General features: G+C 42.7%; 1 protein-coding gene across 4 annotated transcripts in view; it reads right to left on the bottom strand.

The window, feature by feature from the left end:
* Nucleotides 1–3,588: 3,588 nt before the first annotated feature.
* The window catches only part of ARNT2 (aryl hydrocarbon receptor nuclear translocator 2), a 98,888-nt gene continuing 77,682 nt past the window's right edge, over nucleotides 3,589–24,794 (bottom strand). For 3 of the 4 annotated variants that reach the window (XM_027644314.1, XM_027644317.1, XM_027644316.1), the window contains 7 exons: nucleotides 22,942–23,014; nucleotides 22,663–22,786; nucleotides 18,577–18,676; nucleotides 15,966–16,104; nucleotides 13,348–13,513; nucleotides 10,656–10,792; nucleotides 3,589–8,249 (listed from right to left, as the gene is read on the bottom strand). In XM_027644314.1, the coding sequence (XP_027500115.1) occupies nucleotides 8,151–8,249; nucleotides 10,656–10,792; nucleotides 13,348–13,513; nucleotides 15,966–16,104; nucleotides 18,577–18,676; nucleotides 22,663–22,786; nucleotides 22,942–23,014 (838 nt within the window). In that variant the 3' untranslated portion in view covers nucleotides 3,589–8,150. The remainder of the gene's footprint in view (nucleotides 8,250–10,655; nucleotides 10,793–13,347; nucleotides 13,514–15,965; nucleotides 16,105–18,576; nucleotides 18,677–22,662; nucleotides 22,787–22,941; nucleotides 23,015–24,794) is intronic. The other variant, XM_027644315.1, reaches the window with a different exon arrangement.

Below are 24,794 nucleotides of genomic sequence, written 5' to 3'. Positions count from 1 at the left end.
TCAAGTTACCATGGTATAAGTTCTGGTAATTTTTCATAAAGTTGTAATCATCATGAAGTTTCAGGGTTGCACAGAATAAAATACAGACATTTTTCAGTCAAAGGTTTTTTTTCCATGCCACACCAGAATAGATGCAAACATTCAGTGTTTAAGCTTCATGGGTGCAATGACAAAGATCCCTTTTGACGTCACCAAATAAATCATCGGGCAAGAACCTTTTCTGACTGCACAAGAAAACCATGATGACACATGGACTTGGTATTAAAGGAAGAGGACATGACTGGTTGATGCTGCATAAAATTAATGTCCAAACCCAGATTTTCTTTCACTATAGCAATTTTTTTTTTTCCATTTTGGTACAGGAGCCTTGCAGGAGCTCTGGTGGGCTAAGTCACATAGTGGAGAGCAGTGGGGGGAACAGGGATGAACAGGGAGGAATGTAATTCCACCTCTGCAAGCTGTGCCAAGGAGACACTGCCGGGGGGGTGCATGAGCTGGTGTTTCCAAGTACCTCTTATGAAGGTGGGATCCACGTTTGCTCATGTTTCCCAGAGAAAAGCAAGGTAATTGTATCTCTCCCTCACATCCAGAGACCAGTCTGGGTCACTTCAAGCAGCTGTGAATTTTCAGAGCATTCACTCTATGCTCTCTTGGTGGCTGGAGATGCCAGCAGTAGGTAACAGAGGGAGGATGGGATGGACCCATCAAGAGTCACATTTTAAAATAAAAAGTAACTTAATTTATCATCACCAGCACTTTACAGTGTTGCCTCCTGATGACTTTTGCCCCAAATTACATGAACCAGAACCTAATGGCATCTGTTTGAGTGAGTGGAAGGAAAGAAGGAAGGAAGGAAGGAATCCCACAGCACTTATGTCCCCTCCATGAGTCATGTTTTGGTATCCCTGGGCTGTCACACAGATTTGGCTCTGGACACATTGAAATTACATACAGCAAAGGAAATCCAGGGAGCAGAGTGCTGCTTCTCAGATAATTCCACAGGACAAACACCTTCATGAAATGGAAAGTACTTGCCTCCAGCTACACACGCTGCAGTGAAGGCAGAGTGGGCTGTGTGTACATGTGCCAGGGCAGTGTTTTCTCTTGTGTGTTCATTTAGCAAATTGGAGGCCTCAAACAATGCAAGCTCAGGTCTTCAAAATCTTTGCTCCTCAGTAGCAATGGGTCTGTGAGGCCAGTAATTCCAGTGTTAAGTGGAAAACAACTGTACTGTGATTTTATTTTGCAGACTGAAGTCACTTCCCATCAGGGCCACACACAGAACTGCTTTGGGCTCTAAGGGAAGGGTCATTAGCCACAGCAGCCAGGGATGGGCAGCAACTGTGGGGAGGCTCTGAGAGCCACCCAAAACATGTTTGGGATGACAGGGTGCACCAAAGTAGTTCAACCTTGCACTTGCTCCCATGTTTCAAGACCTCTTGTTTTTAAAAGCATTCCAAGTATCTAAAACTTCACCTTCTTCACTAAAAAGAGGAACCTGCTATTTTTAAGAGGCAGCAGCACACCGAAGCTTTGGGGGATTCAGTCTCCTGTAACAGGGTATGTGCTTTGGGGAAGGCCCCTAAACTGCAGTATGGACTTTCTTCAGTCTCTGAGCTCTGCCTGCACATTTGTAATTACAGCAGTGTCTGTACAGCCACGATATGTTTTTCTGCAAAAGCTATGATAATTGCACTTCTGCACTGCTGCATCGTCCAGGTGTGAGCCTTGGGTTGACATTTTCTTCCATTGGGTCCCAAATGGCACATTTTGTATATCAGTATTTAGTGCCAGTCTATAATTAGAAGATAATTTTTTCCAGAGCTAATGAAAAGATGCCCTAGCAACCTCTGGATCTGATCCCACGTCCATTAATACAGCTCAAGTGATTCCATTTCATTTTATGTGGGACAGACCACAAAGTTTGAAGAAAGATGCTGCCAGGTATTCCCAACCAGCAATATGATGAAACTTGGTAAAACATGAGGGAAGAATTCAACCTGTATCTCTCCCTGTTACATCCAACTTGGAGAAAATCTGGGAAAATTAAATGAGTAATACCTCCTGAACTATGACAGTATAATGATGGAAATATGGTTAAGAATTAGCTCCCATGGAAAAATTAAGAAAAATGTATTTCTATCATCACAATGAATACTTGACCTGTTGTAATGAGTCATTAGTGCCAGTTTAAGTAAGTGCAGGGATACAGTGAGGCTTAGCTCCATTTTTTTCCTGCACACCAGACTCTGTGGATTTTTATCCTGGTGCCCTGCAGTGACTACTGGTCACCAAACATCTGGCTCCATCCCACACCCAGCATCTTCAAACCCAGAGTCCACACCAGAATTAATATCTCCCAGCACTTCCACACCCAGCTGTCACCACAGTGCCCAGAAGTACACTTGATTTAGCATGTGAGAGCACATTTAATGATGATCCATACGAAAGGAGTGCTAGGTGGGATCCTAAAACATCCCAACCACACTGTACCCTGCTTGCCATGGATGCAACACCCACTCTGTGTGGATAATGTTCTTCAAAAGCAACTAAGAGCCTATTAAAATGCACTGGAAAAGCACCGAGGAGCTGCCAGGCAGCTGCATTTCCAAAAGGGACTCACGGTCTGGCACATGCCCACTCATCAAAGATGCTCACAAACATCTGAGCAAATGCCAAAAGAACATCTCTTTGCTGAAAACCCAATTTTCACAGCAAAACAGCTCGAATGGCACATTTTCACGGACCAACCTCTGTCTTTGGCACAAGCAAAAGCGAGCAGAGCCTGACAGAGCAAGGGGGGCTGGTGGCTGAGTACGACTAAGTCCATCTGAGTGCTCCAGTTTCCTTTGGGGCCCAGCAGAGCCCATGGCCATTCTCCACAAGCAGAGCCCTGAAAATGGAGTATGAGCTGTGAAAACACCACCTACCCCACATCAGGAACACAGGCCCTGGGGCTCAGCACCTTCAGCTCCTGCCATGGTCCAGTCATCAGCTTTTTGGATTTATTAGAAAGGTAAATCCTGCTCACAAGCTATCAAGTTGACAAAAATACAGTATAAATGCAATGAAGAACCACAGTGAAAGGCAAATGCGCCTTACATAAGAAGGGCTGATGAAAAGGTCACCAGAATAGTTGTGGGAATGATACAAGTATTTTTCAACTTTGAACAATGGGACCAAAAGGTGGACAAGGAAACCACTGTGATACCGCCCCAGGGAGTGAATAAATATTGCCACAGACCATGAATTAACTCTAAATCAATTGTGCTCTAATGAAACCCTGCACAATACATACACCGATTCACACACCTCAGCAAAACAGGCTGTGAATTAATGTTTTTCTGGAACTTCTTTTAGCAGTTGAGCTCTCAAACTATCATTCCTCTCTTGCTCCCTCTGGACAGCCTTTACAAGACAGATAAAAGGGGAACATCCTGTCCCCAACCACAAAGTGCAGGAGGAGATTTCAAAGACAAAGATCAATGCTTCATCTTCTGATTTCTGGCATGAATCTTATAATTCAGGATTACTTCTTACTTGACAATTCCCAACAGTATATCTTACTTATTTACAGAAAGACAGGAATTAACAACAGCTCATGACATTTTTATTTTAATGAAATTTAAAAAGGCAGTTATTAGTTATACATACACACAACTGATTCTGTACTTGTTAGTCATAAATATAGAACATTCAGAAGTACAAAATACACTTTATCCACAGCACAATTTCACATCAATATGAAGAGTTTAAACAGATACATAACCAAGTGCCTAACAATGGCAGAAGCCCATTTTTGGAGTTGTTTTCTTTTTCTTCCTTTTCTCTCCTTTTTTTTTTTTTTTTTTAAATACCATTAATCTACACAAAGTAATCAGTGCCCACAGTCATCAGTTTCATGAAATGCACTCTGGAAAAGACTGACCTTTTAAAGACAATTAGATGCCATCACCTTTTCTTTGCTCCATTAACAGCAACAAACCCAAGCCTACATTCTCTTCTTCTTCTCACAGTTAACAACTGTGAAAAATGGGACTCTGGCAAAAATCACCTGAAGCCAAACTTGAGCACTGCCAGAAAAAGTGAAAATATCTGAACTAGAAACTAGTCCACTCGATACCTTGCAAACAAAGAGCAACAGCAGTATGACACCAATAAGGCATTAATGACAAAATGGCTGTATTATTCTCGAAAAAAGAGTACACCTATGTATAAAAATATATGTCATAGCAATTGGGTAAATCCAACACTATTTAACACTGTGCCAAAAGTAATTAAGAGTTAAAAAGGCAGTTCTGCAAGAAGTATTTACAGTTTCATACTGTACTTCAAAAGAAAAGGCAACAAAGCTACAAATGGAACTATCTGGTTAAAGCATCACTGTAGTACTGCCAGTAGCACTTGCACAAGTAATGTGATGGAATCCCTCTTGTTAAACAGGATTTCTTGTCTGAATAAATGAATATAAATATTTTCATAGCTAAAATCTTCTCAGTCTACATGTCTGCTCCTTGAAATAACTCACCCAGACCATCACTATTTGCAGTTTCTTGCTCCCTTAGTTTAAACCCCAAAAGATTCCGTTTCAAGAAACACTGTGTTTGCAACAGTTTGATCAGAAATCACGGCTTTATTTCCAGCTTAGAAAACACAAAAGAAACAAGAAATCCACCACCTGTGAAATTCTGGAAACTGGAAGCCAGAGTGCCAGCAAAGCTACACCGACGGCACGTAATAAAAACATCAGCATTCCCAATGCACCTTATAACTTCAGCTATAGGATATAAGTAAGTTTGCTTCAGTAACCAAACACATGACAAAAAGATACAGCACAGCCAAGGCTACACAGCTTTGTCAGCCACAAGACCTGGGGCGTGGCTGTTGGAGAGGAGCAAGCCACGGACACGAGAGTGCAGAGGGAGGGCAGCGCAGGTGCCCGGCGGCAGCAAAGGCTCGACTTGATCGTTTGCTTGGTCAGAAGCACAAAGTTGCCAAACTCTTTAAGCTCATTAATTGCTCCCTCCTCGCTGGCTTGGGAATGGTAACCCAGTGCCTCCCACACAGGCTGGGAGAGCACTGCAGGGATGGGATGGCCAGGAACGTGAGGGGAGGAAGGGTGGAGATGCCAAGAACAAAGCACTGGCTCAGGATGGCACAACAGAAACAGGGGGTGATAATGGCTCGTGGGGAAACCCCAAACCTGGCATTGTCCAGACTGCCCTTAACAGAGTAGCCCTCACCTTTCCCTACCAAAAAGGCAGGAGTAGTCCACAATGTAAGAAGCAGTCCATGCTCTGATCCCTCAGGTATACCGATTTAAAAAAGAATAATACTGTATTTAGAAACAACAGCAAAAAAAGAGATGTGCTTCAAATTCTGCTAACAGTGCACTTCTAACTGCACAACCAAATTCTGTACATGAGAAGCCTTCTCCAGTAGTATAAAAACCATGATACAGTGAGGAAGTTACCATTGCTGAGGTCAGGAGAAAGAAAATTACTTTAAAAACCCCATTTTTAAATTGAATTCAGGAAGTAATGTAAATTATAAACATGCTTAAAGCACTTAGTAGGGTAAAATAAGACAGAGGAACAGCATTTTTTCCAATATTTTTTCACTTCAGGGAGAAATATTTTTTAAGAATTTTATAAGAAATTACATTTATCATGTCAAGCATCTTCTGTGCAGGGACACAAGCTGCTCACCTACTGCTCCCTCCCTCGTGATCAGCCCCTTTCAAGTCCCTGTACAGACACTGAGTGCCTCGCTCAGCCAGTGCAGCACCCAGGCACCTCTTAGAGAGGTGAATTACATCACTGAATTTCACTCTGGGGCAGCAGAGCTTTGCCTGTCCAATTCCATGAGCACTCACTGATCCCAGCAGCACGAGGGAAAACGGAGATGGCTCTGAGAGAATAAACATTCATGTATTTAAAAGAATAATGCGTAAGAGCATGGCTTGCTCACCTAAAAAGGTGTTTTCCTGATCTCTGGGAGAGAAGAGATATGAGGTTTTTTGTTTGTTCTCAGTGTGATTCGGTGAGGCAGGTACAGACCAGGAGATCTGAGGCCTCTCAAGTACTGCATCTACAGATATACAAAAATTTCCTACAAAACGAGTCCCTAACCCCACTTGCTCATAGGGTAAGAGATTGGTCCCAGATTTAGTGAAAGAAATAGTAGAAAGGACTCTTTCTGAATATGAAACCTACATGCTGATCTCGGAGAAGGCTGGGAAAGCAGTGTCAGATGGGCACACCACCACACGGCCAACCTGTGACAGCTGTGTCCCTGGGCCATGCTCACAGCCCAAAACCTGCATGGCCAGAGTGGGCTATAGGGCAGGGCCTGCCTGCTTCCCAGGACAGAATCCTGACAGGATGGACTGTAGTGATGTGCACCATGCCCTCTGTCAGAGGCACCCCAGAATTCAAGAGGGGCTACGAGAAGGAAGAACTTCGTGCTGTGAGGTCTAAGAATTACTGCACACACTGAGATCTTTTGGATGGGACTGTGCCCTGGGGTTGCTGTTTCAAGGTCCCTGATGGCCCATGAATATGCAAAAGCTGAGGAAAGCTATCCCCTTCCTCCTCTGCAAAGGCTGGCTACCACTGTCCAACCTCAAAGGTCGTGAACAACCTGCACGTGGGAACTTGGGGTTTCTTGTCCTCGTGAGCGATTCCTTCTCCTCCCATTCCAGAAGAAATGATCTGGATAAAAATTCTGACCTTGCAATCCAATTTTGTAACTCATCATGCATATGAAATACTGAATAAAAAACTTCCTACCACATCTCTGATGAAGACATACGGTAGGTGACTCATCGAAGAGGAAGATGATTAACTTACCTCTGCAGAAAAGCATATGGCATTCAGAGTAGTCAAGAGTCCTCAACATACTTGGTAAGCTGAAAATCCCATATTTAACATAATAGGGTTAAAAGGGTTTAACAGAAGCAATTGCTTGGGAATCCAAGCAAAAATTCAAGTTATCACTGTATACGCAGTGGACAATAGTCCAATCGATATCTATTACCAACTCACTCTAAAAAAATTATACACTACAAAACCATCTCACTGCTTGCAGCAAATGAGCTTGAATGATTTCCTAGTAACAGGCCACCACCCTGCACTGTTAAAATGTGAGGTTTCACAGTATAAAAAAGTACTTCACAGAAAGGAAATGCAGCTAATATAGAAAATGCAATATCGATGTGTTTACAGTCATTTTTTACGAGGCAATTTTTTTGAGAAAGCAAGAACAATAGAAATTAAAGCAGCCAGTGAGAAATGTACAAGGTTATAGGCCTCAATTCAGTGCAAAACCAGACTAATAGCTTATGTAAGTAAATGTTTGTTCTGAACAGAGAACCACCTGAATTAAAAGTAAGAACACCTATGTGAAGGGATGGAGATTCTCACGATATTCAAATCCGTCACATACATCATCAAACTTTTCAGTACACTCCAGAATGGACCCTTTGTAAAGGCAAAAGAAACCAGTACAGGAAACCACTTCATACAGCACAAGATATACATAAAGTACCAAAATGTACACACATTCAAGTTTAAGTTAGAAAAGGCAGAGCTGAATCTTCTGGTGAGAGAGGCCTACATTATGTTGCTTAATCTCAACATTTAAAGTGACCTAAAAACTACAAGAATCAAAGAAAACAGAATATTGTGTCTGCTTTCAGAAACTTAAGCTTAAAGCAAGGCATCGAAATTGAGCGGTAGGCACTGTAACAAGACATGACCTTACCTTTTCTCTGTTAGTCTTTGTTACTTTGTTATCTATTTAAAAATTACCATTCAAAGGAAATATTAGGTATCATTCACATTCAAATATTTAAGACTCAGAGATTTTTTTTTTTTAAATCAAGCAAAGTTTTTCATCTCTGAGGTAGATGACAATAAAATAAAAAAAAAAATAATGGAGCTGTCAATGAACACTAACAAGTGCTGGAGCTCCTCTGCTGGCACTGAATGCACCCCAAGGAGGAGAGAGCAAGCCCTACACCACTATCTGAAACATGAGAAACGTGTCTTCTGGTTTAGTAGCTTCTACAGAAATGCAACACAGAAAAAGCAGCGCCAAAATTACACTGAAATGGCCTTGGAGAAGAACTTCCATTTCTGCTTTGCAAGCTACTCAGAAAATGGTGGAAACATGCCCAGGTCAGCAAAATCTTCAATGTTGTAATTGCCAGTGCCCTGCGTCGGATCCCCCGGCATCGGCAGCATGTCCTGCACGATAAGGAAAAATCAAAGTGAAGTGTCACTTGCTAACACATTATCCAGACACAAACTGTTTCCTGTTCATCTTTTCAGTGTAAAGCCAGAAAAGGCCAAGTTTAGATAAATAAGGTGAAAACCAGATTTGAACAGGGGGCCAGGCTAAGGTTTATGTGCTACTTATGGTTTGCTGGAGTGTTTCTGAGCAAGAGGTGGGACTTACACAGGGCAGAAGTTTTGGATTGCTCCTCTGAACGAGGCACACTTGAGCTGCCTCCTACTCCTTCCAGACTGGAAGAGCTCCCCTTGGAATGGGTAGCTACACATGGAGAGAGGCAAACTCTTTGGTTTCACTACATGGGAAGTATAAAACACCTCACAGGCTCGAGCTCCTGCTGTGTAAGGGTGGGTCTGGGCAGGGTCTCCTCCCCAGCACTCTCTAAGCGAACATATTAGTGCTCTGCAGAACACTAAAGACTGGACACCCACCCCAGCTCACAGGATGCCCAAGCAGCCTTCATGACTGTACAGAAGCAGAGGAAATAGTAGGAACTTCTCAGGAGAAACGGGATTTCATGGTAATTGCTCCCACGTGTCTTGAGCCAAGTAAGGTCTCTGCAGGAGGCTTCAAAAAATACTCAACCTTTCCTCTCCGCCGGAGACCAAAGCCACAGGGAAAAGATATCCCTTGCTGGGAAAACCAGAGTTTATGCTTGCTTTTCCTGTCAGTCCTTACAATAATAAGCTCTTACTGCAAAGCCAAGTTTTGCCAGGGATGGCTCATTATCCTCACAATAAAACAAAACCAAAAAAACAAACAAGAAATCTCACAGGATCTGCTCTGTGAAAGAATAACTCAGAATGCTGCTGAGCACTGGAAGTCGCCTCAAAAGAAAGACTGATTAAAATCCATCTGAGGTCTTCATAGTATCCCTGTTGATGTGGTTGTGAATAAAACTGGCAGTGTCTGAGCTGCCAGGGAGGGCCTTCCTTTTCTGACCAAAACTTGTGCTTATTTAATGTTTTCCCACATTCTCTCCCAGCCAAAGGGAAGTTGTAGATGCCCCCATCTGTTTACATCTCCATCTCTGAAGGCATTTCTGCTGCTGGGGCCTCTAGGACGACTTCTCCTCAGGTACAGATCCAGCAGGGTCCCCTCTCAAGTCTGCCTCTCTCCTTATGTCCAGCTAACCCAAGGCTGGCTTTGGGCACAAACAATCCAAGCAGCTTCTTGGAGGCCTCTGAACTGAGTTCATCCAAGTTTCTTATCACACCCAGTTATTATCCTAGTTCCCTCCAAATGCACACTCACCTCCAAGAGGTCTGCAGGTGAGCCCAGCTCTCCTTTTCTCCTCTGGTCTTCTTCCCACGAATTTATTGAGAATTTTATTGGGACACAGCACTTGCCTGACACAAGCAAGACCCTGCTTGGAGCCCAGTGTCTCTGTTGGCCATCAAACTATGCTGTCACTGGATTCCAGCTCCACTGGAATCCCTCTGAATATTCTTTTGGGTTAAAGTACTTGCAAAGCGATTAAACTTCACTAACACAAAGAGATGCAGCAGATTAATCTTGCCTGGGTCATGGGCTAAAAGCATGCAGACAGGCTGTTATTTGTTTCTGTGTGAAGCAATGGTTCATTCACACAGGAGTATTTCCATGCTAACATCTCTTCTGCAGCATTCCTGCAAGCAACTGTGCACGAGCCTGGTCTTGCAGGTGAATTTACTTTCTAAAAGATAATGAGGTGCCCCACTTCTAAACCTTGCTTGGGGCTTGAATTGTCTTTCCTGCATTTATCTGCATTGTTTTCTTGGAAACTGTCTTCTTGATCTAATTTAAAACCAGTTATACAAGGACAGTGATGGTATTAGTTAACTTAGGAAGTCCTACTCCACCTGTAGTGAAGGCTCAAAATTATAGGTAGTATTACAAAATTACATAGTTGAAGAGGATTGTTTACCATCTATCTGATATCTGACTGGGTTTAACCTTAAAAAATTATTGGCCACTATCTTCTACACAGTATCAGACTCCTTTCCTGCTTGAACTATCAAAGACAAACACACTGATGTCTAATTGGACTTGACTGAGATGTTAGAGGCCAGAACCAGGATAAGAGAGACGCTACACCTGGGAATACTTCTTGGGTTCTCTGCAAAAGACATGAGCCCTAAGTGCAGAGTGCAAAGAGATGGGGAAATAGCATTTTAAATCAGCAAAGACGCTGTTCTGTGGCAGGAAACAAAACCAGCTCAGTAGCTCAGGCCAGCTAACAGCAGTGCAGACCTAGAGCAGCACCCAGCAGGAGGGAACGGCCCCAAGCCCTGCTGCACCCTGACCCTCGAGGGCCACGGCTCTGAACTCAGCAGTGAGAGGCTGTCAGAGGGACTCTGGGCTCACTGAACTCTCCTCACCTGGAACACCTCGGTCTGACTGGGCTGCGGGTGCGAGTGCTGGTCGCTGCTCTGCTGGTTGTGGTGTTGGCTCTGCCACTGCGACCAGACTTCGGAAGGTCTCCCCTGGAACTGGCCGCTGCTCTGGCCACCTTCAGCTGCAGGAGGGGAGAAAGGGCACAAGTCAGACAGCAGCTCCTCCAAAACACCTGCCTGCTTTGAGGCATCATCCATCAGTGCCTGGGTTTGTAAATAAGTCTTGGAGAAAAGATCCCAAGGGACACCAGCCCTGTGGGGTGGAAGTGAAAGGGAGTTTCAGCCCTGACTGCAGGGTGGGGGCCAAGCCAGGAGCAAAGCTCAAGGCCGTGGCTGCACAACCTGGCAGATGAACTGCCCACAGCAGAATGCACAGTGACACATAAGCCAGGTATGGGAAGACAATTTTCAAGCATGTCCCCAACATTTTTCAATCACTATAAGGAGTATTTGCCATTTCACTTAAAAACCAAACTGCACCATCTGAATGCTCTCTCTCTTCAAAAGGCTGAATTGTTGCAGAGCAGTGGGTGCACAGTTTCCTACCCATCTAAGAAGCACGTAAGTAGATGTAAGATTCCTTAAGCAGATGTAGAAACAGTGAGATCAACACACAACAGCCTCACAGTATTAAATGCAATCATTACTGCATTAAATGCAGTGTTGTTTGTTGGACTATCCAACATTATACATGCAAAATGATTTATTTAACACACCGTTTACAGCAAATTATCATCCTGTTCCTACAGTGATAGTTTCTTAAAAGTCTGAGGCCATTTACATTTCACAGAGTAACACAAACAGCAAGGCTTTATAATAAATACACTTAAAATGATGATTTCAGAGAGATTTAATTTCTTCTGGATAGTCTACCAGAAAAAAAACACATGTTGGCTACCTGTTACACATTCATTTTTTCAGGAGTACAGCCACAGAGCACACTTAAGGTGAACACATTTTACTCTGTATTTCTACAGACTGGCACTGTATGTGTAATATTTCTGGATAATTTTCCTTCCGTTATTTACAGTATGTCCTTCTAAGAATTAGCACTTTAGAAAGATTGCCACCAGGCTTACGCTTTTCCTCAAACATTTTTTCCTCTTTTTCTTCTATATGTTTTTCTATATAACTACTCCAAGTATTTTTGCCCGTTTCCCTCTCACTGTAGAGAATCAAGCTGTGTATATCTGCTTCTTCCTCCTGATCATCAGTGTCCTCTGCCAAGGGTGCCAAATTTCCTGTGCCAAACTTCCACACATGTGCTATGTCAAGTCTTTGATAACCAGACTCAGTCATGACAAATCAGCCACTGCTCACAGTCATGGCTTCAGAAAATATAGAAACACCTGCTCAATCCAGTCCTTTTGGCTACCAGCTAAGCCATGTAACATAGATAAAGGGAACATTTTACAGGAAAGTAAACAGGCTGTAGTGATGTACTTCTATCACATCAGAAGTAGATGATTACAGCTCTTCCCTTACTGACATTACCACAACCAGTAATTCAGCTGACTCAGAAACCCTGCAGCCATTTTAAGGGCCAAAATAAAATTCAACCAAGTTACCCTTTAAAAGAAAGATTGCAAGTTTGGTGGTTTTGGTTTTTTTTCCCCTCAGAACAATACATTGAAATTAACTCAGTGAAGCAAATGATGCTTCTTTTCAGCAGAGCAGTTACAGCCAGCCAGCGGTCGAAGCCATTCGTCTCCGTGAAGGCTGTTATTAATAGCATCCAAGCTGATGTAGGTCAGGAGATGTTTCTCATTAGGTGAAAGGGTTCTTGCCAAGTAGCTTAGGCCTGAAATACAAGTCTGTCTCATAAACAAATGTACAATGCCTGGTGGAAATGGAAATGGAGGCAGAAATAAGCTCTGTGGGAAGAGCTCCCTTCCAATGCATTTTTTCTAGGCACAGGTCTGCAGCGGGTCTGCACCAGGTCTGTTCCCAAGGGACAGGGGAAAAATGACACACATTAGCTCACTGCTACCTATGCTTTTTGGAATTGCACATTATTACCAGCCAGTGACATTTTTCATGGAATTCATGTGTGTTTATCATGGATGGATTCACTGTATTTTTTACTCTTGAATATTATTCTGCACCGGGTCATGGTCTGAAAGCCATTAAATTAGCATGTAATAGGAAAAGAAAACAATTTCAAAACATGGCACCTACTCTGATTAGGTCAGTAGCAGTATAAAACAAATCCTGTTTCCAGCCAAACTCCAACACACCATCTCTGTGCAAGAGGATGCTGCTGTGCAGGCAGAAAAGATGAAAAATGAACTGAACGCAAATTTGTGCCACTTAAGTTTTCTCCTGACAAATAAAAAGAAACTGAACCTGCTGACCACAATCAGGGAAGATTTGTACTAGTAATGTAAGCAACTTCTGATTCTTTTATGACAGCATTTACTGGAAAAAAATAAGAAAACTTCCCTCATGCCATAAAATGCCACAATATTCTGAAGTGTGTTGGATGTGGAGCAGATGCAGTGTGGAGGAAACAGGTCAGCTTTGTTCCCTGTATTCAGTAGGAGAAAACAAAATGCTCTCATCACCTGGGCTTCCCAACTGACTCACCAAAAGAACAGGTTGGAGGATTTTTAATGAAGTTAATACTGGAGAGTTTCATTTATATGTGCATTTCTGTTTTACATCATTTAAAACTTACCAAACCCTGCACTTCGGTTTGCCAAGCTGGAGTAGGCATTCCCACTTGGAGAAGAGGTGGCTGGGCTGGAAAGGGGGCTGTATGACGATGGATCAGCTGGGTAGGTGTGACTTGTTCCAATCCCAAAGGGAGATGACTGAGCCTTGCCAGACTGAGATGGAATTTGCTGAGGAATAAAGGGTAAAAAAAAGGATAAGTTTTATTGTTGAGGAACAGCACAGCAGAATCACTTTTTAACAACATAAAGCAAAGACTAAATAAACTCCGTAGATGTGAACAGGCACGTTTTTCCTGTCTCAGCCATATTTCATTTCTGTCAAAGCCAGCTTACTGCTGCACAAGGAACACAACAGACTGTAAACCAACACTTACAGCTCTCCTGCTGATTAACTCACATGTACTCTGTATCAGAGCTGTATGGAAAACCAGGATATCCTTCACCTCTATTACAAAGATGAATCTCAAACTGAACATGTATAAAGAATTTACCTTTATTTTCCAGGTGTATTGATTTTGCAGTGCCACAGTAAAATCACAGTTATCTGAACATCTTGCAGAATACACTCAGTTCTCAGATGACCAGAGTCTCCAGTGCTTGGTAGTAAATGGCCAAAGAAGTTTCAAAGCTAATGAGCTCCCTTCTCTCTCTGCTTATGAAATACAGGTAGCAATAATTTTGCCTTGTAAAAGGCTTGGGAGGGTGAATCACCAGCCTTGGGAGATGGGAAGAAACAGCCTAACACTACTTTCACTGGGCAGCTGAGTTAATGCAAGGGTACTACAAACCAACTTGCTGTCATTTCACCTACACAGTGGCTTCATCATAGGATCCCCAAGAATGTTACACAAATTATTAAACACTGCAGGCTGCTTTGAGACACAAAAAACATGTACAGAGACTAAAGGGGTGAAGTGTCTCATCCAAAGTCATGTGCTACAACAACGTATAGTGCTACAGACAGAATCTGCTTATAAACTATTTCCCACAATACGAACAAGTGCAGCAGTCCCAAGAAAAACTCACCGGCTAACCAATTTCACAAACAGAAATTAAAGGTGATTACATCTCTGGATGCCTTTAATGATGTGCACTGTTACTGGCAATCAATGCACAAAAGTGAAGCTATTCCTGCCTGGAAGACAGGGAACAGAATGAAGTCCCACAATCCAAGGGGAAAAAGTCAGTGACCTGCCACAGCACTCAGACACACACAAGTGTGTCTTGTGTATGGGGTTGGATGGGATCCATTCAAGGGGACTGAGGGAGTTGGCAGAAGTGCTCACTGAGGCACTTTCCATCATTTATCAGCAGGAAAAATATCTTCACCAAAAGGGTTGTCAGGGACAGGAAGACACTGCCCAAGGAAGAGGTTGAGTCACCCTCCCTGGAGGTGTTTAAAAGACGTGTAGATGTGGCACTTGGGGACATGGGTTAGAGGTGGAATTGGCAGTGCTGGGTTAACGGCTGATGATCATAAAAGTCTTTTCGAAACTTAATGATTCTATGATTTTTGGAAAAATGCAGGGAAGCTGTGGGACTAAAAAAGATCCCAACAGGCACATAACATGAGGAAGAGGCTATTAAGTCTTCAGTTCAGTTCCAAGCTAAGAAATTGCACATTTCTAAAGGTTTCCACAATGGCAGTGAGAGCATGCCATGTCACTTCTGCAAGACTTAACTCTGTTTTACTTTATTTAAGATGGATAAATGAATTCCAATTCCTTATAATCACACACAAATTCCATTGACTTGAACAGAATTTGTGCAGTAGGAGGGACGAGTAATTTCTTTTAGTCATTTTCAGCACCCTCCATATCAGTTAAAAAAACAAGTTAATGTTATGACAGGATTTCCTTAACCAGGTGTGACAGATAATCAGGGCACACTGTGGGCTGGGAAGAATCAGAGATTGATGTGGAAACAATTCAGTTGCTGAAAAGTTACTTAGTGCCCACCCCAACATGCCATTCCAGCCTACCAAACAATGGGAAGTCAAGAGTGATTAAGAGCAGCATTATTAAGATCAAACTTGACCATTTCATATTATCTGTCTTCTAACAGTTTCAAACAAGTTTTTTTTAATTGTTACACAGAACAGGAAGTGATTTCTGGGCTAACATTGACAAGCACAAGGCATCTGATGGAGGCATGTGCTGTTTCCTCCAGCACACGACACAGTGCTAATGGAAGGGCAACAGGCTGAACAGCTCTGCCCTGAATTCATGCCTGGATTTGTATGTGCTCCTTCTGTCGACCCTGATAACTGTGGGTAACATTGCTGGGTGCAAGGTCCTGGTCCCAGAAAGATTTAATTCACAGGCTTAATACTAAAACAGAAGATCTGTCCTCTTTTACTTCATCCAGTGCACATATACAACAAAAGCAGGACAAAGACCTTCCTGGGCTTTAGGTCAGCACAAAATCCAGTGCAGTTACACACGGGGCAGCTGGCTCAGATTATTACAACCTGCCAAGGAACAGAAGCGAGGTACTGATTCCTCTCCAACCACAAACTAATAACATTCACGTTATAAATGGGGTTTACTAATTCTTTTGTAAAAAGCAGAGAGATTGCAAATCTTTAATGACCATGAAAATAAAGCATTTAAATCAATACCTGTCCTGGGAATGGTGGCCGGTTTCCTGTCCAGGCCACCTGACTCTGGTTGAGCTGGCGAGATATCTGTGTCAGGTTCTGGCCTGTTGATGAGGAAGACTGGATGTCGTTCACACCAGGCACATGTACCACAGATGAACTAAGGGAACAGAAACCTCATTTGTAGGGCAAATTCTCAATGCACAATCTGTATTCCAGATATGAAAATGCTGACAGTGACATTAAAATGAATTATTCAATCTGTCTTGATAAAAAATTACTTGAAACCATCACAAAACTATGAAACATACTGGTATTCTAAAATGTCAGTTCAAACAGACACAGTGGGCAAAATTATTTTTAATTAGACTTCAGTAATCTCTTTGAAAGGGTTTCTAAGAATAAAATCGTTCTCACATACAGTGCATAAACACTTAGCCCCATACTAGTTTAGCATTTAACACATTAAAAAACCTCCTTGCAGAGAGTATTCAAGCAGGTACTTCATTGTAAATTTGTGCTTGAAGTCAACAGTATTTATTTGCTTAAATGCCACTCTAAATGAAGATGGGCGCAAAAGACAATACTTATAAGTACTTCTTTATTTGTTTCCTGCCTGAGAAATGAAGAAATATGTGTTATATATTAAAAGTTGGGCTTTTAACTCCTTTTTTTCGCTAACTGATGCTAAAGAAGAGCACGCAGTTACATACCCAGGCAAAAGAATAATCAAGACAGGAAGTTAAACTAATGTAACAACTTTGGAATAATAAAGTATTTTCAAAGGAACTTGTTTATATGTTAGCTGTTCCCTAATTACTGAATTTCACTACAGAGAAATACCCAGAAATTCCTAATTATAAATAAAATTCTGTGAAGGACTGTTACACTTCCTAATTTTACTTTCATGGAAGTCTTGAGCAACTGAATCTACACAACTACACACTGTGAATGGGCTTTTATATATAGAAACATTCAATACTTTACATGTCCTATATAAATGAATATAAATGAAGACACAGCATACAAAACCATTTTTGTGCATCAACTGAAACACTTTGTTCTCTTCTCCAATCCCTTCCCTATTGTTTATTTTCACAATCTTACAGAGAAAGAACTGAGCAGATTGGGAAAAGAAGTAAACAGGACTAAGCAGAGAAAAAGCTGGAATCAGAATCCTTGGAAAAGGCTGACAGAATCCCTCCCATAGTGTAAGCAAAATGTGGCAGGCATTTGAATATGGGCATTGTTATTCTAAGTTATTTCTTAAGCTGCCTAAAAGCAAAGTCTGTGTTTAGAAATTCTTTGTAGAGTTTTTCTATTTTTTTTTTTTAATTTTTATTTTTTACTATCACAGAGATTCCAAAGAGGGAAACGTAGACCAGAAAGTCCATCTAAACCTGGTTGAAGCACAGAGCAGCTGCTGGGGAGGGCTGGCCCTACTGCCTTCTCAGCTGGACTGGCAAGTCCCATCATCTGAGGAGCTTGGATTATATCTGGAATATGTACTTTGAAAACAGGATTCTGCAAAATAGTGCCCAGAGGCTGCCCAGGCTCAGTAACTGAATGGGCCAGGCTGGAGATTATTCAAGGAGGACAGTTCATTGAGGGTGGAAATGCTGGCAGAAGTGCAAGCCACTGCTTGATGTAAGATGTAACAGAACAGTAGTAGGAAAAAAGCTATAGTTAAATATCAGGAATTAACAAAAGAAACAAACAAAACACATGCCAAACCCCAAGATGCCAAGTCTTATCCGGTAATATACAATATCCAATTAAAAGACATTTTAATTTACTGTCATATCCCCCCAAGTTATTCTTGATTTTAATTTGGAAAACACACGCATGGGGATTTTATTTCTCCCCACTGAGATTATTAGCAATTATAACTTTAAGAATACATTGGTTTAAATAAAATCAGCATTTGCAGATGTTTTCCAGTTCCTGGAACTGACAGGCTCTTAATGGGTGTTCCTTCACTTCCACAGCCTTGGTTGGTCTGAATAGGAGAATGAAACTCCAGTATGACAATCCCAGAGCAATACCAAAAGGCACTAAGGTAAATACCATTGCTGTTACCACACTCTCAGAAAGTGACTGGAAATGACAGACACACAGAATAACTCAAAAATGCCTCGGAAAATGCCAGACTGCCATCTTATGTGTATTTGGGAGCTGCCTCAGAAAACTATTCATGCCTGTGTCCCAGTCCTGAACTGGGACTGTGGATGCAGCATCCCTCTGTTCCCTTTGGAAAGGTATCCACATTGATGCCCTTCAAGGCAGGCTGCAGGAGTACTGACAGCTGCAAGTGCAAAACAAATCTTTGCACCTTCCCACCTTGGCTGAATATTCCTCAGGATTTGTTGTTGCTTCTTAGCTTTTTTCCAATTACACGATCACAGCAAAAGGTATCTACTTACCAGCCAATAATTCTGAGATACCCAAATCACCTCAGCTTGTAAACCCAGTTTAAGTGCTGAGACACCACGTAGCAGGGAAGTGCAGAGACATAGCTAAGTTCATTCACATAAAGAACAACCTTAGGTTGGTTTTTTTTCCACCAGATAGAAGGGGAGCAGTCCCCTACTCTCAGACAGAAAATGATACATTCAGGATCTGGACTAAGTACCTGAAAGTCTTTCCCGAGTGTCCTGGCTGAAATGGGCTTCCCTGTGAGTAAAGCTGCTGGTTTCCTGCTGTGGATGCCGAGGCCATCATTTTTTTATCTGCTACAAAAGTAAAAACAAAGCACAGAAAAAAATTAATTTAGGGGATGAGAAAACGAAGGAAAAATTATTTAAAGACAATTGCAATGTATATAGGCAGCAGGGAGTTTTCTTTCCTTCTTAAAGCTTTATGAAAAAGCCCTGGGGAACACATTAGGAATGACACAAAAGGGCTGTATGACAATTCAGTGTGAAACCAGAGGCACAGCTGGTTTGTGTCTCCTTCATACCCTCCTCACAGGCCATACCTCATTAATGCCATTGTTTGCCTGGAACACAGCACTGGGACGTGCCCTCTGGCCACACAGCCCCGACCCACTGGAAGCTGGAAGCTGCTCCTGACCACGCAGGCAGGAGCAGGAACGTGAGACAGAGCACAGCTCTGGCTGAGGTGGGGAGTGAGGGGTGCCCAGGTCCCAGCTACAGACTGGAAGGGGAACAAAGGTTTTCTGGAAGAAAGATGTGAGGTCTGCTCAGGGGGATGGAGGAATGTCACATGAAACATGGTCTGAAGACCTCTGGGGCTACCTGGGAGCGGCCTCAGGTGAGGGTACATTTCTGGCACCAGGAAATGCCCCCCAGGGCCACTGCTCTTATCACAGGCTGATTGCACTGAGGTAGCAGCTGAGGGCCCCCACCCTGCCGGGTTAAACAACCCAAGGAACAGTGCCAGAGCCTCTCTCCTGACCAGGTGACAATCTGCTTCCCCTGGGATAGCTGAAGAGGAGCACCCACTTCCCAGGCAGCCTGGTGGCACATCTCAGGGTAACCACCTGAGAACCTGGGTGATCCTGCAGCCCCCACCTGCATCTCAGTCTCACAGGTGTCTGAGTGCCACAAGACTTGCACACCTGAGCCGTAGCAAGGCAAAACACTGGTCTCTCAAGGATTTTGCTGTCCTATGTCTTGAGGGGGCCATGAAATAGGATGCAAGAATCCCAGTGGGATGTGAGACAAATCAGTGTAGTGAATAACACACAAAAGAAGATGCCATTAACTTTTATAGTCTATTCTTAATGTGGCAACTGGAGATCAATCCCTAATTGAAAGAAACGAGGTTGGGTGAACAGCACCATTTGGTCCCTTAATTTAATTAGTTGGCACTGGATTATTCCAAAACCCAGGGAAATCTCGCTACTACTACTTTTCTTAAAATAATTTCCAGGTCTGCTCCACCATCCTTTATTCACTTTCTTAGCCTTCCCTCCAAGCACAAAACACCCTGCAACTCGCTGATGGTTTTGCAACCATTTGTTGCTACACACCTGACAGGCCTAGGAATCAAGTCTGCCTCCTCATTTTGCCTTTGATCCTTTCAGATTCCCACTCATTTCACAAGACGCTCTCCTGGACAAAAGGCTCAGTCAGTTCACAAGTAACAGAAGTATTTTTTAGTTTTTCCTAGCTTTTAGAGACCTGAGTGTGACTCACCAAAGGCCTCCAACACACACCAGCTTTCCTTCCCAAGCGAAAAAGTCACCTCAAATTACCTCACAGGAGTCTTGGAGATGGAGTGTGCATGCCACTGATGAAAGCTGCAATTGCTTTTCCTTTGCAATCTAGAAATTTGTAAAAATTCCTCACCATTGCCAAGCACAGTCACCGAGTTTGGGCTGTAAACCTACACTCTCATATCAAAAAAACAGGTAGAAATGGGGACAAGATCTAGAGAATGTTGTGTATGTAGCAGGAAAAATTGAGAATGGCTAGGGATCTCTCTGAGAAGGGCAGATGATTTTTCCTTTTTATGTAGTAATGTCATTCTTGCATGAGATGTCCCATTTTCTAAGGTCACTCTTTGCAGGGACACCAAACTCTCAGGGTTGGAAAAGACTGAGCCAAAATCCTGTGGGTACTTTAGATATTTGAGAACAACTGACCAGCAAAATTGAGAGTGCTCTAAATGAACTGGAATTCCTCAAGTGGAGCAGAGTTGCCATGGCAGCTACCAGGGTCTGTGCCACAGGATGAGGCCAAGACAAAGGGGACTAATCGCAAGCAGTTAATTCTCCTTCCTGAGTTACCCTGAATGCTCTTTAGCCTCTGAATCTGGCCCACATCTCTCCCAGCTGTACTCCTATTCAGGAACTTACACACAGTTCTCTGCTCTCACCTTTGGTACAGCACTGAAAATTTTTTTGTGTGTGTTTTACCTGCTCCTCTCTAAACTCCACCACTGTACTGGTCAATGATGGCCCATCTCCCAGTAGAACCAGTGTTTCTGCTTCTAGAATGAATATCTCTAAAAACTGCACCATCCTGGGCTTCAAAGCACTTGCATGGACCAGTAAAGCCAGGCTTCCTCTCCCAACTTTTGTTTTTCTAATGATGTGTGGCCACTACATGCAATAATGGCAGCAATCTCCCTGTGTCAACCCATGTTTTCACAGAACGTAGCAGAGAAAGAGATCGGGTATCAACATAATGCAAATGTCTTGCAGGCAGCATGCAGGCTTGTCAATATTGGTTTTGGACAGGGTATCTCATCTCTAACTGTGAACCATCTTTTATCATTCAGAGGAGACCTTGATCACAGCTTCCATGAGAAATTCAGACAGGGAGAATGTCCCAAAAAAAGCACAGCCTGTAAATTGATAAGAATGAAAAGAGAAATGGCATTTCCAAGAATATAACTTCCCAGCTACTTCACAGCTTGCTACACCCTTAACCCTAACCCCTCCTCACAAACAGTTGAGAGCTGCCTGAAAAAGAGCCAACAAAGCAGCCACAAAGCAGTATGTTCTTGCTTGGAAAAACATATTCTGGTGTTTAGGGTTGGAGTCTTGCTACTTCTAATGGACCCCTTTTATGGCCTCAGCTGTTGACTTCACTGTTAGAGCAGACAGACAAGGATGAACAGGAATAACAGAGAAGTCCTAGCAACAGGAGGACAGAGTATCAGGTCTATCCTGCAGTTACAATGCCTTCTCCGTTTGAAAAGGCCAAGCCAGGCATAAGAAACCAACACAGTGAGGTCATCTCCCAACACCCCTGGAGTCCAACCCTGTGGGTTGTTTCCTCTGTGCACTGCGTGACACTTGCACAGTGATTTATTTAAAACAAATGTAAAAATTTCTCTTTTTCAGTGAGGACAGTTAAGAACAATAAACAACCAATGAGTTCTTCCACAAGCAGTGGAATTAATGAGCCTGGTTTCCTACAGATATATTTCAGATGACCCCTTCAGCTGCCAGTCTTCTCAATGACTTCTGCCTGTCAGGGCAACAGGCAGCACAGGCTGGGCTAGTTTGAGTCAGGTACATCTCTCCCACCGGCAGGTTGGCTGTTACCTCTTAGAACAGGGCTGGGAAATCCTTTGGTGAGAGCACTCAGTAAGGACTCTGTCCTCACAGTAATTTTCAAGAAATATAGAAAAATCTACTGTTCCTGAGACTCCTATCAGTCTTAGAAGAACTTGCCAACCAGTTTTAAAGTTGTGGGAAAAAGAGCAGGGACTCTTCGACAGGTAACGTGATTGGAGATGACTCAACTGACCAGAGAACAAGTATATTATTACACTTCAAGGCATATGCCTCTGAAAGCATCACTGCAAAAGCTGGTGATTTAAAAAAACCTGCAGGTCTATCTTAAGACTATATGGCAACTTTCTTAATCCATCCCTTTTTAGAGAGGTGAACTCACACTGGCTGTCTAAGAAAGAAAATACATACTTAGAAATGGTAAGATCTGCTCAGTATGGTTAATATCTATGAACACTGTTCAAGGTGTTCCTGTGAAATAAAAAGGGAAGCAAAAACAAGTAGCTCTCGTGATAAAATCTATCCTTCCCTCCTTGAATTTATTCCTATCATTTTTAGGGGAAACACCAACTAAATGCAAATGCCAGGAAATGTCCCCCAAGACTGCTGCTGCTTACAAATTTCTCTGCCACGATGTAGTTTCTTTTCATTCTTTTGAAGCTGTGCTCCACATCATGGAACCAAGTTTAACATAGTATTAAAAATTAAACACCAGAGACATTCACTTACAAGTAGTTATTCCAGCAAACATCTCAGCAAATCTAGGATCTCTCTCTTGGGAGAAGATAGCATCAGGCTTTTCCACAGACTTTCCACCCTCATGAACATTAGGTGGTATACTTGGAACAGGCACCTGTTGAGATACACAGAGGAAGGTAATTCCCTCCACTGTATTTGACAAAAACAATTCAGGGACAGTCACAATATACTTTTAGTTTTGCTGAAATCTGCCATTGCTTTACATTTTAAATGATCAGAGGCACAAAAAGAAAAACACAAGAATTTCACCTGAGATAAGTCATAGGATGACAGCCCATCTCTTTGATGTACTTCAAGTTCCGCTTGCTGTTGCTGAAGTTGTCTGCAAGGGAGACAAAATGACTTTGTCACAAAACCCAGTTAAGATACAAAAAAGGAATAGTCACGGTCTCCTGTTTTACACTCCCAGTGAAACGTCTCTCAGGTGATTTAGTAGATCCTTTCCTGTGAGATTCATCTGTTTTTACAGCTTTCTCATTCAGAAAGCCTCCACCACAGGAATGCAACAGGGCATAGGAAGAATTTTGCTGTGATAGCACAGAAATGTAGGTGGGTAAGTAATGGAGGATGGAACATAACCTCCTTATAAAGACTCTTAGAATTCGCTATTCTTAATTCATCACCTTTCTCATGTTAATGATGAATATACCAGACCCCTTCTCTGATCCTCCCGAGACAAACAGAATGCTTGCTGGTATTGCAGGTCTCAAGGAAAACTGCTTCTCTAATGACAAAACACCTCAGCAGCTGCAAAGTTATCCAGATGTTTTGTACCTTCCATTAACAGTTGCTTTCTGTTGCTTGGTCCCAATGAACAAGATTATCTCTGGTACTGGTAGCACACTTATCTCTGCTGGGCTCTTTGCTCATTTAGCAAAAAAGATAAACCCCCCAAATTATGCTGAAGCTCAGAGATCAGGATAAGATTGGAGTTGAATTGACAAAATGCTTGGATTTGATACTTGCAAATGATACTTGACAGTGCTCACAGTTTCTGGCCTCCTTCTGAAGGAAAAATCACCCAACAGACTGGAATTACACACTATGTGGGTATTCCCCAAGGAGACACAATAATGGGACAGGTGGGAATAGATGAGATTTTACAAAACAGCAAGATCGTGGATTTGAAACTCCAGAAAATTGGGATACATGTTTGGCTGCATGCTTAAATTTTAGATTTTCATCCAAATCTTCCTTTAAATTTTGAACTAGATAGATTCAAATGTCAAGGGGCAGAGAGAAAAACTGGCAGACAAAGGTAAATGACAAATTAGGCACAAACTGATGGGAATGTGTGAAATCACTCAAACAAGCTACCGAAGTAAGTAACAGATTTTTCCATCCCTTGATGCTTTTCCAGAAGACACTTTGCTCAGCCACGAGGTTCCATGGCAAATTGGACAAAAATCTGTGACCTGCAACAAACAGCAGATCGGAGGCGATGGCAAAGAGCCTTCTGCAAGCCTTGGGGTGCGAGAACACATAATACAGGTGTCATGGTTTGAGATAGCCCCAAAATCCAATTCCCTAGCTCCATCCCCTCTCCCACATCTCAACCTAATGTGAGATGGGTTTTTCCAGACAAAACACACCAGACTCAAAATGGGGGAAAGGGAATATATTACAATGACTGTACAAATAAATACTATAACACATTATACACACGATCACAACTATCCCTACCATGACATATAGTATTTACAATGGATCAGATCTCTTCTCCCCTCCAAATAAAAGTCCAGGAGGGAAAGAAGGACAGATCCCTTCTAGTCTCAAAAGCAGGAGTCTCTTCTAAGGCAGCAGGTCTCCTCATCCCATGCATGCAGCAGCTGTGGCTGGATTTCTGCCAGCACTCACGAGGGAGGTATCCAAGCTCCCTCGGCCCCTTGACGCAGGCAAAGGGGTCTTCCTCTGTGGGCTGCGTTCACCCCAGACAAAGGTCACTATCACCACGGTCATATCACGAACACAGGGGGCTTCATGACAGTCTGGTATCTCCAGGAGATTCAAGCTCCTTGCAGGGCCTCTGTGCCCTGCCTCAGGCTGCCACCTTGGCAGCAGTGCGAGGGGGGAGCCAAGGTCACCCCCTCTGCATTCCTCTC

This window comes from Corapipo altera, unplaced genomic scaffold (assembly GCF_003945725.1).
Source record: "Corapipo altera isolate COAL_440 unplaced genomic scaffold, ASM394572v1 50, whole genome shotgun sequence".
Lineage (NCBI taxonomy): Eukaryota > Metazoa > Chordata > Aves > Passeriformes > Pipridae > Corapipo > Corapipo altera.
This window is presented reverse-complemented; position numbering and strand designations above follow the sequence as displayed.